Source organism: Megascapheus bottae, chromosome 28 (assembly GCF_031878675.1).
Source record: "Megascapheus bottae isolate mThoBot1 chromosome 28, mThoBot2.hap1, whole genome shotgun sequence".
NCBI lineage: Eukaryota > Metazoa > Chordata > Mammalia > Rodentia > Geomyidae > Megascapheus > Megascapheus bottae.
Genome location: NC_143536.1, coordinates 13,859,219 through 13,875,033, shown reverse-complemented (window position 1 = coordinate 13,875,033; position 15,815 = coordinate 13,859,219). Strand labels below are relative to the sequence as shown.

At 47.8% G+C, this 15,815-nt stretch overlaps 1 protein-coding gene across 2 annotated transcripts in view; it reads right to left on the bottom strand.

Moving 5' to 3' along the window:
- Window positions 1-4,644: 4,644 nt before the first annotated feature.
- Depdc5 (DEP domain containing 5, GATOR1 subcomplex subunit) overlaps window positions 4,645-15,815 on the bottom strand; it is a 116,551-nt gene continuing 105,380 nt past the window's right edge. For both annotated transcript variants that reach the window (XM_090320531.1, XM_090320530.1), the window contains 4 exons: window positions 12,109-12,280; window positions 9,344-9,404; window positions 5,616-5,698; window positions 4,645-5,441 (listed from right to left, as the gene is read on the bottom strand). In XM_090320531.1, the coding sequence (XP_090176657.1) occupies window positions 5,149-5,441; window positions 5,616-5,698; window positions 9,344-9,404; window positions 12,109-12,280 (609 nt within the window). In that variant the 3' untranslated portion in view covers window positions 4,645-5,148. The remainder of the gene's footprint in view (window positions 5,442-5,615; window positions 5,699-9,343; window positions 9,405-12,108; window positions 12,281-15,815) is intronic.

Genomic DNA, 15,815 nt, shown 5'->3' with positions numbered 1-15,815 from the left:
TTTCTGTTACTTACCTGGCTGTCCCTAACTAGCAGAACCATACACAAGCACTTATTTAGGGTTCTCTTTCTTCTCCTTTCCTTCCTTTATTCTCCTTTTTTTCCCATCTTTCTTCCTTTCTTTTTTCTTCTTTTTTCATGTCTCTTTCCTTTCTCCTTCCTTCTCTCTTTCTCTCTGTCTCTCTCTTGTGCCAGTACTGGAAAATGAACTTCAGGCCTTGAGCTCTCACTTGGCTTTTTCACGCGTGGCTAGTATTCTACTCCTTGAGCCACATCTCCATTTCCAGCTTTTTGGTCATTAACTGGACAGAAAGAGTCTCCTGGACTTTGCTACCCAGGCTGGCTTTGAATCACAATCCTCAGATCTCAGTTTCCTGAGTATCTAGGATTATAGGTGTGAGCCACCAGCGCCTGGCTTTTGTTGTACATTTTTTGGGGGGTGTGTGTGTGTGGGAGGAGGTTGGTCCTGGGGCTTGAACTCTGGGCCTGGGCACTGTCCCTGAGCTCCTCAGATCAAGGCTAGCACTCCACCACTTTGAGCCACAGTGCTACTTCCAGTTTTCTGGTGGCTTACTGGAGATTAAGAGTCTCATGGACTCTCATGCTTGGGCTGACTTTGAACCACAGTCCTCAGACCTCAACCTCCTGAGTAATTAGTATTACAGGCGTGAGCCACTGGCACCCAGCTTCTTGCTATGCTTTTGTCCATTATTTTCTAAGTTCCAGACTAGCTGGTGGCATAGGAGGGTTTCTGTGCACCTGCCATTTAAAGGGTGCATTTAAAATGGCACATTTGGCCTCTATGGGGGTGGGTGGGGGAGTGAATGTATATCACACTGCCTTAAGATTAATGGGCTTGCCTAGCAAATGTGAAGCCCTGAGTTCAATCCCCAGTACTATATCCTCCAAAAGAGAATAAAAGATCACTTGTCTGTAGGTATAGGCCAATGTTGGAATGCCTGTCTAGATGTGAGCAAAGCCAGGTGCAGTGGCTCACACCTACTCAAGAGGCTGAGATCTGAGGATTGCAGTTTAAAGCCAGCCTGGGCACTAAAGGCTGTGAGACTCTTATCTCCAATTACCCACTAGAAAACTGGAAGTGGCACTGTGGCTCAAGGGGTAGGGCAGTAGCCTTGAGCTGAAGAGCTTAGAGATAGTGCCTAGGCTCAGAGTTCAAGCCCCAGGACTGACCAAAAACCAAAAAGACTGACTGAGCACTCTGCACCCCTCACATACTTGTACAAGGTTAACCACAATGCTTCCTCACCACTGACGCATCAGAGGCGGCCTAGGAACCGAAACCTAAGGTCCAATGGATGAAGACACTTGCTCAGGATCACACAGACAAGAATAACACCTGTAGGGCCGGGAGTTTGGCCTAGGCGTAGAGTGCTTGTGTAGCCCTCATGAAGCCTTGGGTTTCATTCCTTGGTACTACACACTCAGAAAAAGGCGGAAGTGGTGCTGTGGTAGAGCACTAGTTTTGAGAAAGCTCAAGGGCAGTGTTCAGGCCCTGAGTTCGAGCTCCAGGACAGGTTAAAAAAAAAATCACACCTGCAGCTCCCACCTGGAACCCTAGCTACTTAGGAGGTTGAGATCCAGAGGATCATAGTTTGAGGATAGAGAGCCTTGGCAGATATCCAATATAACCAGTGAGAAAAAAAAACAAAAAGCTGGACTGGAGTTGTGGCTCAGGTAGTAGAATACTAGTCTAGCACCTGTGAAATCCTGAGTTCAAATCATGATCCTGGCAAAGGAAGGAATGGATTTGATCAGGAAATGATGGTATGCTGAGGCCTATAACCCTCACACACTCAGGAGGGTTATAAGTTCAAGCCTATCCTGATTCCAGAATTAAAAAGAAAGCCAGGTGTTTGGCCTAGTGGTAGACTGCATGCCTAGCATGCACAAAGACTGGGTTTGATTCCTTGGTACCACATACACAGGATAAAGCCAGAAATGGTGCTGAGGCTCAAGTGGTAGAGCTCTAGCCTTGAGAATGTCCAAGGACAGTGCTCAGGCCCTGGGTTCAAGCTCCAGGACTGGCAAAAAAAAAAAAAGAATAGCAGTAATTCCACCTCAGATTGTAGAATTCAATTCAAAACCATTGCACAGCCCCTTCTAGGTTCTTACACCAGTTTCAAAGACTTAACAATTCCCACTTTGTCACTATGGAGACAAACATGGGTTGGGTGGTTTGGAGGTGCTTGCACTGGGTCACATGGTGAAGAAGCAGAAGTCTGAGCCTGGGGTTGGGAAGGCTGGCTCCCTGGAAAGGGGATTAGGGAAGAAGCCCCTTCTGTCCTAGCCAAGGCACTGGCCACCTCCCGTTGTCCTACCCAGACCCAGGGCCAGGAAGAGCAAAGCCTAAGAAAGTGAGTAAAGGCCCACCTGCCATGACCCCAGGGTCAGTTTCCTACCCTGCCAAGAAGACAGTACTCACCTCCCTTCAGACACCAATGGCAAGGGCAGGCCGAATGGAGATTTGTAAATATTCCCCTTCTCTCTCCCCCACCCCCTTCCCCATCCAGACATCTTTATCCCAGCCACTTTCTCTCCACTATTCTGGGATCAAAGCTCTCTAATTCTCCATTTCTGCCAACTCCCTTATCTGCTAGGCAAACTCTTACATAGCTGCCCAAACCCATCCCAAATGCTCCTTTTCTGCACTTTCCTCCCTCTCCTACAAAGCTATCTCCTCTACTTCTGGAGCTCTCGGCACCACTGCACAGACTGTGGGTCCAGCACCAGTTGCTGTTTCATGTGTATTTCTCTTCATCAAGAGGACAGCAGCCATATTGCTCAGCTTCGCATCAATGTTATCTGACTGAATTAATTCCACAAATTCTTCATGTGTACTTAATTTATGATGGATGCTTTCTGTGCAAGATGAGCAACACGTACTTTCCAGCAAGTTGTAAGAAGAAAAAGAAAAAAAAAATTCTTGGGACTTGGTGTGGCTCAGGTAGTAGAATGCCAGCTAATGAGTACAAGTGTCAGACACTGAATTCAAGTCCAGGCCCTCAGACCACAAACCTAGGGAGCTCAGCTATTCAGGAGGCAGAAGTAGAAGAATCACCACCAGAATTCTAGTCCTGGTTCCCTCCACAATTTACTATGTGGCTCAAGACAATGGCCAAGTTCCTGCTCCAGTCAAGAGGGGTCTCCTCCCTGGATCTTCCACTGGCCCAGTCTTGTCATCAGTGTTCCAATCTGATACTTGAAATGTGAGGTTGAATGCCTGAAGTGTGCACAGAAGGGTGTTTAGATGCACCCCTGTAGTTGAGTAATGTCTAGAGAATGCTTTCAGTTATCACAAGTGTCCCCCAGCAGGCAACGCCACACTCAGCTCTGAATCCTGGTCTAGTAATCTCTGGATTGCTTTATCCCAGGGACCTAGAAGGAGTCAGGGTAGTTTTTGTTTTTAAAAGAAACAAGTCTTGTTATGTTGCCCAGGCAACTAGTCTTCCACTCCCAAGCATAAGTGATCTTCCTACCCCAAACTCCTGAGTAGCTGGGCCTATAAGGGTGTGCTACGTGAGTGTCTAGAGATAGCCTTTGGGACAAGTTTCTAGGGCTTGCCTCAGGCAGAGCCCTGGCCACCATCTGGCACACAGTTCCTAAGGACACGTGGCTTAGGGGAGGAACAGAACATCTGCCCTTAACAATGGCCCAGGGTAGGAGCTACTAGGGTTAAACCAATATCAAAATGTTCCTTGGGATGCCATGAGCTTAAGAATAAAATTCCGAAGCCAGGTACTGATGGCCCACACCTGCAATCTTGGCTACTCAAGAAGTCAAGAGGTGAAGATCACAGCTCCAAATTGATCAAAAAAAAGAAAGAAAAATCAGAAATGTGTGTAAGGCTCAAGTGATAGGATGCTACCCTTGGAAAAAGCTAAGGGACAGAGCCTAGGCTCTGAGTTCAAGCTCCAGTACAAGCATACAAATTTTAGCAGTGTAGTGGCTCACGCCTGTAATCCTAACTACTGAGGAGGCTGAGATCTAAGGATCAAGGTTCAGAGCCAGCCTGGGCACTAAAGGACCTGAGACTCTTATCTCCAATTAACCTCTAGAAAATGGGAAGTGGTGCTGTGGCTAAAGGGTCGGTAGCCTTGAGCTGAAGAGCTCAAGGACAGTGCCCAGACCAAGTTCAAGCCCTATGACACCCCCCCCAAAAAAAAATACACACAAGCAAATTTTAACAACTGTGTCTCTCTAGAGACATTAAGAGAATGTTAGAGGTAGGGATCAAAGGCTGTGTTAAGTATTAGGATACAATTCAAAGAGTACACATTGGTGGAAAAAGACTTGGTTCAAGCAACCATCACAAGATGTCCCGAGGACAGAAAGGAGTAGGAATTAACTCTGCATCTGGCCTTTTCACTGTGTGAGAGAGGAAGGGAGGGAAAGAGTCTTCTACCCTCTTGTGTGGGTGTGTTGCTCAGTGACCTGGCCTCACCAGGAGGTGCAACAGAGGTGATGAGGGTGGCACGGAGTCGAGGGACTGGGTTATAGGGTCACAAACTAATTTCCAGTGCAGGTATAAGTCCGAGTGTGGCCTCACAATCTCATAGGCAACTCAAGGCGGATGGTTCAGGCCAGGGTATCCAGAGTCCTTGGGTCCTCTGCAGTGACCTTGGTATAGAACTGGGATGGGAGACGCTTTATTTGCTTCTGGTTCTGTACAGATATATACAATGGGCATGAGCGTATGGCACATTATTTCACAGGATTATCTTACACACGGTGCAAACTCCTAGGTAGGGAAGCAGCAGATTCTGGTCCTTGTTTTCCATGGTTGTTGGGAGGAAAAGGATGTTAACGAGAGCCAACCGTTCTCCGGGGACATTCACGGGGGCTGTGTGCCCTCTTTCCCAGACGCCGAAACCCACCCACAGACAATCTGTGCCTCCCACTTGCGCTGGGCACTCACTGGCAGGGATCTGGGTGGCAGTCATGGTGACAGTTGTTTCCCAAGTCTTTCTACTTGACACACTTGTGTCAAGACCAGAATGAAAGCAACAGCCCCGACTCTTGGACACTGAGATTCTGATAGGAATCCTCGCCCCCCCACTCTGGACACACACACACACACACACACACACACACACACACACACGACTTCCTGAGTCTGGGCTCCCTGGCTTCACGGGGCACTAGCATGCATCTTCTCCAGACAACTCGTCCAGAACAGGACCAGCCGGTTGTCTCGGTTGATGCAGAAGTCCGTGAAGTCTTTCAGCAGCCGATCGGCAAATTTCTCGTCCCCTGTGGCGCTGGAACGCCATGTCTTGGTCAGCATGGTGTTGTAGGCCCAGTTGTAGCCCACCCTCTCCTCGCAGAACATGTTCTGGTTGGTGGAGCTAGTGGAGTTCCGCCGGCGGCGCTGCTGCCCAGAGAACTTGCGCTTAGAGTAGGGCAGCTGCAGGAACACGGTGCCTGAGGGAGACAAGGGCAGGGCCTGTGGCAGCCACCCCAGTGGCTGGCCAGGGTGGTTCAGGAGGAAGGGCCCAGTTCTTCTGGGGTTGGGGGATGGGGCTGCAGGTGGAGGGAAGCTCAAGCATCTGCTACGAGGGACCCAAATGCCCACTTGTCTTGCCCCTGGCTCCTCACCTGTCACGTGGATATACTGAGGCTTGTTTTCAGCAGGGAAGTTAAAAGCAGAGGCAGAATATTTATCTTGCACAAACCCAAACCTAAAGGCATGATAGGAAGACACAGGTTAGGGCCTCCATTGTCACTGGGACAAGAGATGGCGTGGCTAAGATGGCTCCATTTAGAGATCTGGCAAGGTCTCATGCAGGATGGACCATGTAGCCTGTTTACTTCCATCCTCACTCCTCAGCATCAATGCATGTTTCACCGGCCTTCCTCCCTGCCTAGCCTCCCTTCTGAAGTCCCTCTGCCAGCCCTTAACCCCACCACCAGCAGTCACCCTGCCCTAGAAACTGCCCATGACCTGCCGGGAAGGATGCATACCTCCCTCAGATTGATGCTCCTTAGCCATGCCTCGCCCTTTGCCCCCTCTCTCCTCATGCTAAAAGTACAAGGCTCTCAAAAAAGGCTCTGGAACGAACCATGTTGAGCAGCAGCAATGGAGCTGCTGCTTTGCTGGGCCCCAGAAGTGGGCAGCAGCAGGAGCCGTTTCCCACCTATGACTTGTTCTGCTCCACTTCTCGTCTATGGCTTGTTCTATTCCTGGTCTTTCTATTTTCATAAAGCACATTTATTACAGCCCTACCTGCTAAGGGCTGGGACGGACAGGCTGGCAGATGCGGCTCCCACCCTCTAGTCTGAGGGGCTTATGTAATGAAGGCAGGGGTGCAGGCAGAACTAGAGGGGTCAAACTCCCCCCCCCACTCCCCCTCCTCAGGCTGAGCATCTCAGGCAGGATCTCCACATTGCCTTCTGTCACCACTTAGTAAATAGCACATGAAATCAAACATGTGAACGGAATAGACAGGTTAATGTGCTCCGCATGCTCGCTCACCTGCAGGCTGCTGTCATCATAGACCATGCCTCTGCTCCCTCCCTACTTTCAACCAAGCCTATTTGTGTGTGTGTGTGTGTGTGTGTGTGTGTGTGTGTGCTGATGACTGGGTCTTGAACGCAGGACCCCACAATCTCACTCCACTTCTTTGATCACAGCTGGTACTCTACCACTTGAGCCACATCTACAATCCAGCCCTGATGGTTAACTGGAGATGAGAGTGCTGGATTTGTTGGCCCTGACTGGCTTCGAATCACAATGCTCAGATTTCAGACTCCTTGAGTAGCTAGCTAGCATTATAGGCATGAGCCACTGGCATCTAGCAAAAATCTTCCTCCTCCTTTTCTTCCTCCTCCTCCTCCTCATTATTATTATTATTCCACTGTCAGAAAAGGCAAGGCAGGATCTCCATGAAGAAAGGGGGCTCCCTATCCTGGGGAAGGGGATCTATTAGTCTCACCCCAACTATCAAAGTCTTAGGAGGCACCAGGAGTCCCAGCAGAGGGGATCCTGAGAGATGGAGCTGTGTGTGGTCTAATGTGTCACTGCAGAGCCACATTCCCAGTGAGAGCTGTACTCCAGTCCAAAGCTACAAGCAAAACAATTACCCAAGGCAAGACATTTTGCTAGACACTGCAAAGGGATCAAAAGTGACAAGCTGGGCACGGTGGCTCACGCCTGTAATTCTAGCTACTCCGGAGGCTGAGATCTGAGGATCACCATACAAAGCCAGCCCAGGCACTAAAGCCCATGAGACTCTTATCTCCAATTAACCGCCAGAAAATGGAAAATAGCACTGTGGTTTAAGGGGTAGGGTGTTAGCCTTGAGTTGAAGAGCTCAAGGACAGTGCCCAGGCCCAGAGTTCAAGTCCTGCAACCAACCAAAGGAAAAAAAAAAAGTGACAAAAATGTAAACTCTGGGGTGGGGAGTTTGGCCTAGTGGTAGAGTGCTTGCCTAGCATGCATGAAGCCCTGGGTTCAATTCCTCAGTACCATATTCACACAAAAAACTGGAAGTGGTGGTGTGGCTCAAATGGTAGAGTCCTAGCCTGGAGAAAGCTCAAGGACAGTGCCCACCCAGGTCCTGAGTTCAAGTCCCATGATGGGCAGAAAAAAAAATTTTTGCCTTCCAGACCACAAACTGAAGGTGTTTGGAGAGCAGAAAATAGGAATTCAGAAGGGGAGCCCTCCTAGAACACTGGTCTGACAGGTTAAGAGGGAGCATGGGCTGAGACTACAAGGGAGAAGGTGACACACAGCAGAGTTTGCAGCAGTGACATGGAGTGGAGGTGGGGACCGGGTGAAAGACACATGAGGAAATCAGAGGTTGGAAAAGCAGGCTCCAGAGGAAAGGGCAGGGTTGAGAGAAAAATATGACCAGGAGCAGCACAGCAGGAGATCAGGAGGAGACTACAAAGGAAAAAAATGTGGGTTTGGTAAATAAAGGTCATGTCCCAAGAGAGGCCCAGCCAAGCCAGTGAATGCAAGGACTTTCCAAAGAGGTATACAGCAGGCAGGGTAAGAGCTGCTTTTAACCAGCCCAGAAGCAAGAAGAGTCTTCCTAATGACTCATGAAGGACTCACCACACACGCCCTTCAACACTGTGTGAGGCGAGAAAAACGAACGTTTATGGTGCCTAGACTTGCCACAGAACCTTTTCAGCTTCTCAGGCAGATGAGGTTGTGGTGGGGTGGGGGTAGTTTGTGGACCAGGCCTATCTGCTTCCCACATCAGGACCTTCTTTCCTTGGGGTTGAAGGTATGGCTCCATTGGTAGAGCACTAGCCAGCGAGCACAAACATCAAGTATTGGGTTCAAGTCCCAGTCTTGACAAAAAAAAAAAAAAAAAAAAAAAAACCCTTTTCATTTTCCTGCACCCCTTTTACTGAAGAGATAAATCAGCTGTTACTGAGCACCTGAGCCAAGTATACACCTTAATGAGGTCTTAGAAAAGCCAGGGCCAAATTGGGCAGGAGAGGTTAGAGGAGTCTCATCTTGTAGCTGTGAGTGTGAGAGTATGGGGATGTGGGGGTGTGAGGGTGTGAGGGTGGAGGTGGAGGTGGGATGGGGTGGCAACAGTGGAAGATGCCTGGGTGAAGGAAAGACCTGATACCGTGTAAGGTACAGTGACAGGGCCACGGAAGCAAGAACAGGAGGCTTAGCTTCCCCATTAGTAATGTGAAATAGCAATCGGCCACTGACTAGTGATGTCTGGGATTGGCACAGTGTGCCGCCTTCTGCTCCCTGGTCTAAGACTAGAAAAGGCTCCCTCCCTCCCCGCCGGCTCATGTATTAGATGCTAAGAAATATCTGCTTGTTCATCTACGGCTTTTTGTTTGTATTCAGATCTGCTTGACAAAGTTTATAATGTTTTCTTTCAGCTTAACTCCTGGGTAACTGGCTCGGGTTCTTGTTGGGGGCTAAATAGGGTTTGCTAAGCTCTCCCCTCAATTGGAAAAGACAAGGAAGTTTGAAAAAACAAGGTTACAAGCTACACATACACACAAAAAGCTGGAAGTGGTGCTATGGTTCAAGTGGTAGAGCTCTTGCCTTGAAAAAGATCAAGGACAGTGCCCAGGCCTTGAGTTTAAGCCCCAGGACTGAGGAAAAAATGAGAGGAAGGAGGAGGAGGAGGAGCAGGAGGAGGAGGAGGAGGAAGTGGGAGGGGGAAGAGGAAGAGGAGGAGGAGGAGGAAGAAAGGCAAAGTCCTGGTGTCCACAGGCAATGAGTGTCACTGGTGGGGAAGGATCCCTTTTCCCAAGAGCCAAAGGATCTGGGCTTCACACTGACAGCTGCTTCAGGGGATGAATACGGATGCCCTCCCTCAGGGTCCTCGTGGTAAGGGACATACCTGTGGGCAATGGCTTCCTGGAAGAGGTGCATGCGATCCCAGTATGTTTCTGGTTCAAAGCCTGAAAGGAGAAAATAGAAGCTGAGTTGTGATCCCAAAGCAGCTAACCCTCTCTACCTCTCCTGGAGGTTAAAGAAAGGACAGCTGAGTTTCTGCCAGCCCTTCCCCTAAGCTGTAAGAGGTCTAGAGATACACTGAGCCATCAGGAGACAGGAGCTATCAGGAGACGACTCCAAGAACTCAGACTCATTCTAATGAGGACTGTATTAAACTACAGACACAAGACAAAACTTACATGCATGGTAGCTGCTTTTAAAAACCATATCCTCTAGGGGCCGGGAGTGTGGCCTAGTGGTACAGTGCTTGCCAAGCATGCACAAAGACTGGGGCTCAATTCCTTGGTACCACATACACAGAAAAGCTGGAAGGGGTGCTGTGGCTCAAGTGGTAAAGTGCTAGCCTTGAGGAAAAAGCCCAAGGACAGTGCTCAGGCCCTGAGTTCAAGCCCCAGGACTGGCAAAAAACAAAAAACAACCCCCCCCCCCGCAAAAAAAACACCACGTCCCCGTGCATCCAAGTTTTTCTATCAATGATCTTCCAATTTCCCATTAAGAGAGGCAGTCAGGTATAGGTGGCTCAATCCTGTAAATCCTAGCTACTCAGGAGGTTGAGATCTGAGATCAAAGCAAAAGAGGCAGGAAAGTTCCTGAGACTCCTATCTCCATTTAACTACCAGAAAACCAGAAGTAGAGCTATGGCTCAAGTAGTAGAGCAATAAAACAGAAAGGCAATTACACAAGCTCCATTTCAGGGGTAGGGAAATGGAAGCAAGAGCATGTAAAAATGGATCTTTGAGAACTGATTAGTTAGGGAGGGGGCCAGAGCAGACAGGTCCCCTCTCCCATTACCTACTACATTATTCTAGCCTTGCTCCTGCTACAGAGCTGCTGCTGTTGCTGCTGCTGCTGAGAGGCTGTCACAGCAACAGGCAGCAGGGCGGGGTCTGAAATTGCATAGATATAGATTTATAGATATAGATACAGGTACAGATATAGTTATATCCCAAATACTATGAATACCCACAGCGGCTTTACCATTCTTTTGATATTTAGAATTTTCTAAGAGATTTTAATAACAATGACATACATATGTGCATGCATGCGTGCGCACGCGCACACACATCCACCCACCACCCTGCACATATATGCTTGTCAAGATTCTCCTGGGTCTGAATTCACTGTTACAGGAAAGGGAGGCACAGAATCAAGAAAATTGATTTTTTTAGATAGGAATCCTTTGAACTATGAAGCTTATCTCTAGCTTGTAACCATAGCAACCAACTGAGGATGCTGGTCTTGAAGAAGACTGGGTTACCACTGGCAGGGAAAGCCACCAACTGGTACAAACATATCCTGCAATGCCAGCTCTGTAGGCAATCCTGTTCTGGTACGGTGAGGGGTGAGAACCAGGCTCTCTAGACAGTACGAAAGACCATTGCCCTGTCTCCTCAATACACCCACAACACGTTAGGAAAACTGCCTGGCTTATTAATTGTCTGGCTTCAAATCATCTGGCATTTCGAGACTGACTGCATCAACAGTCCTCTCTGTCATGCTGTGGGGTTTAAAGGAAACTTTTTAAGCTCTATGTATCCCCCAGAATCTATGGCCTTCAGTATGGAAGGACTCTGTGGGTTTTGGCTAGAACTCCAACCATCTCTAAGAACATTGTGTCTATACAAAAAAAAAAAATGTCTTCTAGATTGTAAACAAAGAATACACAGATGGAGCTTTGGGAGAAAAGCTGTTTAAGCCACAAGAGCAGCCAGTCACACGCAAGGCACAGCCACACGGAACCTGGCCTGCCCTGTACTACCTGGCGATCCCTGTCACCCTCTTCCTCTGGGCTGGTTCTCTGCTACTGACCACAAGACAGACTCAAGGGCACAAGAAGAAAGCATCTCCTTCTCATCAAAAGTCCTTTCTTTCACATTTTCGAATCTTTGTAGCTGGGACTCCTGATGTGTTCATTTTCAAAAGCATCCTCTGTGAGCTCACCTGAAGCTTTTACAGGAGCTATTTATATGTCCACCTGCAAAGACGCTTGGCGATAAACTGCCACATTACACACAGCCTAGAGCTCATCTTCTAAGCCCGGTGCACTGGCCCTGAGGGACAGGTCAGGATGGGCCCTTGTCTGGGTCCTGCCGTCTTCATCTGAGTCCAAGCTCTGCTTTGTCTTCCTGCAGATGCAGGACTTGAGATACACGCAGGCTCCAGGGGGCTGCCACAGCGCCAGTCTTGCACAGTGGGACCCTGCTTCCTGTTTAGCTTTCAACGATCCCTTTTTGTGGGTTCTGAGATATAGAACAGCACAGGGGCCTCCTAGGAGGTTCAAATTCCTGTAGCCAAACCAGTTAGCCTACAGCACTGGGAAGGAGGGTGTGGGAAGGTAGTAATGCTGTCAGAGTCACAGTGCACAATGCCCTCTCCTACCGCCAGCCTAACTTCAGGCCTCACCATGGCCTTCCTGAGCTGGCAAGGCACCTCTAGCCAAGTCTATTTCAGAAGTATAGAATTCAATGCTCAGAGACATTAGGGGATTTTTTTCCAGGGTGACCCAGCCACTAAGTTAAGAGCCAGGATAGAAACCCAGATCCCTTTGGTCCTGGTGGAACAACTCTGTCTTTTAATGACACTGTATTGATTCAGACCTCCCACAGCGGTGTCCTTGGAGCAGGACTTCAAATGGGGTGTGTGTCTTACTGTCAAACAGATGCTCACTGCCTTCCTTGAGCAAGCAGCTGATGTTGAGTGGGATGAAGAGCTGGGCCCGGAGGGGATCACCATACAGATAACTGGGCAGAGCGAAAGGACCTTCTAAAACGGGGACCAACAAGAAGCCACAGGAGGTGGCTTTTCGATGCCAACCTTGGACCTAGTGGAAAAGCATAAAAATAGATAGGGTCATCTCCAAGCTCTTTCACACAAGATACTTCTAGCCCCAAAAAGCAAACCCGCCAGAGTGGTGACACGTGAAATGACTGACATGTTCATTTATTCATAGGCACTGGCTCCAGGCCTGGACAGGAAAAGGGCAGTTTCACTTCCTGGGAGGACACAACTCTTCATGACCCCAGCTTTCTGAAGCTTCAGTTTTTTTGTTGTTGTTGTTGTTGTTGTTGTTTTTTGCAGACTAGAGAGAGCTCAAACCCTTCTTTTTATGGAATGTTGAAAGAGAATCAAAGAATAAAGGTCAAATCTTTGCAATTTTGTTATAGATTAAAAATTTAGGACTGGGGCATAGCTCAAGTAACCTGGTATCTGCCTAGCAAGCATAGGTTTTGAGTTCAAACCTCAATATCATATAAAAGAATTAATAAGTCCAGCTGGGCATAGTATCAACCTGTACGTTGTAATCTCAACTACTCAGAAGGCATCAAGGTACTGGGTTAGCCAAAGCAAAGTTACTGAGACTCCAAACTCAACAATAAGCTACATTGAAAGCCACAGGTAGGCCAGGTGCTGGTGGCTCAGCCCTGTGACCCTAGCTATTCAGGAGGCTGAGATCTGAGGATCACGGTTCAAAGCCAGCCAAGGCTGGAGATTCCTATCTCTAATTAAGCACCAGAAAGTCAAAAGTGGAGCTATGGTTCCACTTGAGCAGACTGAAGCAGGAAAGCTCAGGGACAGCACCCATGACCCATGAAAAAAAAGACATTAAATAAATAAATAATTAAATAAAGTAAAATAAAAAGATGTAGTCGTTTATTGGAGATAAGAGACTCCTGGACTTTCTTGCCCAGGCTAACTTTGAATCATGATCCTCAGATCTTAGCCTCCTAAGTACACAGGATAACAGGTATAAGCCACAGGTACTTAGCTATATTTCTTGACTTAAACACAATTCTGTAAAATAAAGGAGAAAGAGAGAGAGAGAGAGATTATTCCTTATGAATGTTCATAACCACAATAAACAACAATAAAACCAAGACTTTGGTTTTGGTTTGACCAATCTGATTCCTAAGGCTTAGTCAACAACTTTTTATTTTAGGTAATATTGATCATTATACAGTTTGATTTACAACAAATATGGACAGTGCCTTAAAATAATAACATACCTACCTTCTAGTTTTAAAAAAGTGTAATAGAAGCAACTATCAGCTTTCAGTAGGTTTCATAGACATAGATTCACAAAACGTACTTTTAAAAGATAGCTGCTGGGCTGAGTATGGCCCAGTGCTCGTCTAGCATGCAAGAATCCCTAGGTTCAATTCCCCAGTATCACATAAACAGAAAAGGCCAGAAGTGGTGCTGTGGCTCACGTGGCAGAATGCTAATCTTGAGCAAAAAATGCTCAAGGACAGTGCCCAGGCCCTGAGTTCAAGCCCCAGGACTGAAAAAAAAAGATAGTTCCTCAGCAGAAATAAACATTTCTTCCACATTCTTCCTGCCCAACTCTGACAGTATGTGTATGTGCGTGTACGTGCAAGTCCTGGTCACGCTGTTTTGTGAATCCTTATCTGGCAAAGGTATGCAGAAGAACACTTAGGCATAGTAGGTCAAAAGGTTAGTATAGCCTGGAGGGGGGAGTCAGACCATGTCAACTAGCTAGACCATGTCAACAACCCGTGTAGGCGGTAAACTAAGCTGCAAGAGCAGCAAGTCTTCCTTCCTATCTCTTTCCTCCCCTTTCCTCTTTCCTTTTTTTTTTTCCCCCCCAGTCCTGGGCTTGGGCTCAGGGCTTGAGCACTGTCCCTGGATTTTCTCAAGGCTAGCACTCTACCATTTGAGCCACAGCACCACTTCTGGCTTTTTGCTACGTATGTGGTACCGAGGAATCAAACCCGGGTCTTCGTGCATGCTAGGCAAGCACTCTACCACTAGGCCAAACTCCTGGCCCTCCTCTTTCCTTTTAATTTCCTTTTTTCTTTCTTGTATTTTTTTTGGGGGGGCGGGATTTGAACTCAGGTCCTGGGCACTGTCCCTGAGCTTTTGTGCTTAAGGCCAGTGCTTCTACCACTTCTTCATGGACTTTCTTTCCCAGGCTGGCTTTGAATGTTGATCTTCAGATCTCAGCCTCCTGAGTAGCTAGGATTACAGAGGTGAGCTCCCTTTTGTTTCTGAGACAGGGTCTCACTACATAACCCAGGCTGACCCAGGAATTCACAATCTTCCTGCCTCTCCAGTGCTGAGATTCCAGGAATATATCACACACTGATAGCTAGTATCTTTGTTGATATGGGTCTTAAGGATGTTTCCTGGATAGGGTCTTTGGGAGTAAGGGGTCTTTGAAGGCACTACTGCCATATATGGAGGCAGATTACTTCTGGCAGACACAGATCTGGACATATCTCTCCCCCAGGACACTGTGTCTTCTGGGACAAAACTGGGCCTACAAGCTCTGGACAATAAAACTTGGTGGCCAGTGCTGTACTCATTTCTCTTGGGTCATCTCCCAGTTATCAGTAAACAAGTTTTGAGCTTTGCAGCTGCTCTCAGCTGTGTGATGAAATGCTTGGGCTGGTGTCACAGTGGAGTGGGCCTCAGCCGAGACACTGAAAAATATTTGTGGGGGCTGAATCATTGTGCTAAAGAGGAATGGCAGACTGTAGTGACAGTTAAGAAAGGGCCTGTGGGGACCGGGAGTTTGGCCTAGTGGTAGTGCTTGCCTAGCATGCACAAAGACCCAGGTTCGATTCCTTAGTCCCACATACATAGAAAAAAGCCAGAAGTGGTGCTGTGGCTCAAGTGGTAGAACTCTGACTTTGAGAAGAATGCTTATGCCCTGAGCTGAAGTCCAGGACTGGCAAAAAACAAACAAACAAACAAAAAAACCCAAACAAACAAAGAAAGGGCCTGTGGAAGGTATGGACCACTTGGCTAGGAGTGTTTATTCCATAGGTACTGGGACTGGGGATGGAGCGATGGCCCAGAATGGCCTGATTAGAGAAGTAGGCCAAGCCAGACCAGCAGCAAGGCCAGCTACACACAGATTTTCAATCTTGCCACTCCTGATACTTTAGGACAAGTAATTTTTTGTTGTTGTTGTTCAGCCAGAGGCAAAACTCCTCCTCCCTAGTGACATGTACCAATTTCTGGAGAGCTTTAGGTTATCAGAACTGGGGATGTGTTCCTGCTATAAAGTAGGAAGAGGTAGGGACATTGCTCAGTAGCTCACAATGCATGTGGCAGTCCCTTAAAACAGTAATATAGCTCCAGATTAGACCAATGCCGAGCTTAAGAAACCTTGATCTGGAAGAGCAGGCACTTGCATAGCAAGTGTGAGGCCCTGAGTTCAATGTCCAGCACTGTCAGAAAAAAAATAAATAAAAGTATTTCTGTACCCTGTTCAATGTTTTTATTATGTTCAACTTTTAAATGACTGCACAGGAGCTCACAGCCGTAATCCTGGTGTCTCAGGAAGCTGAGATCCAAGGATAGAGGTTCAAAGCTAGCCCAGGCAGGAAAGC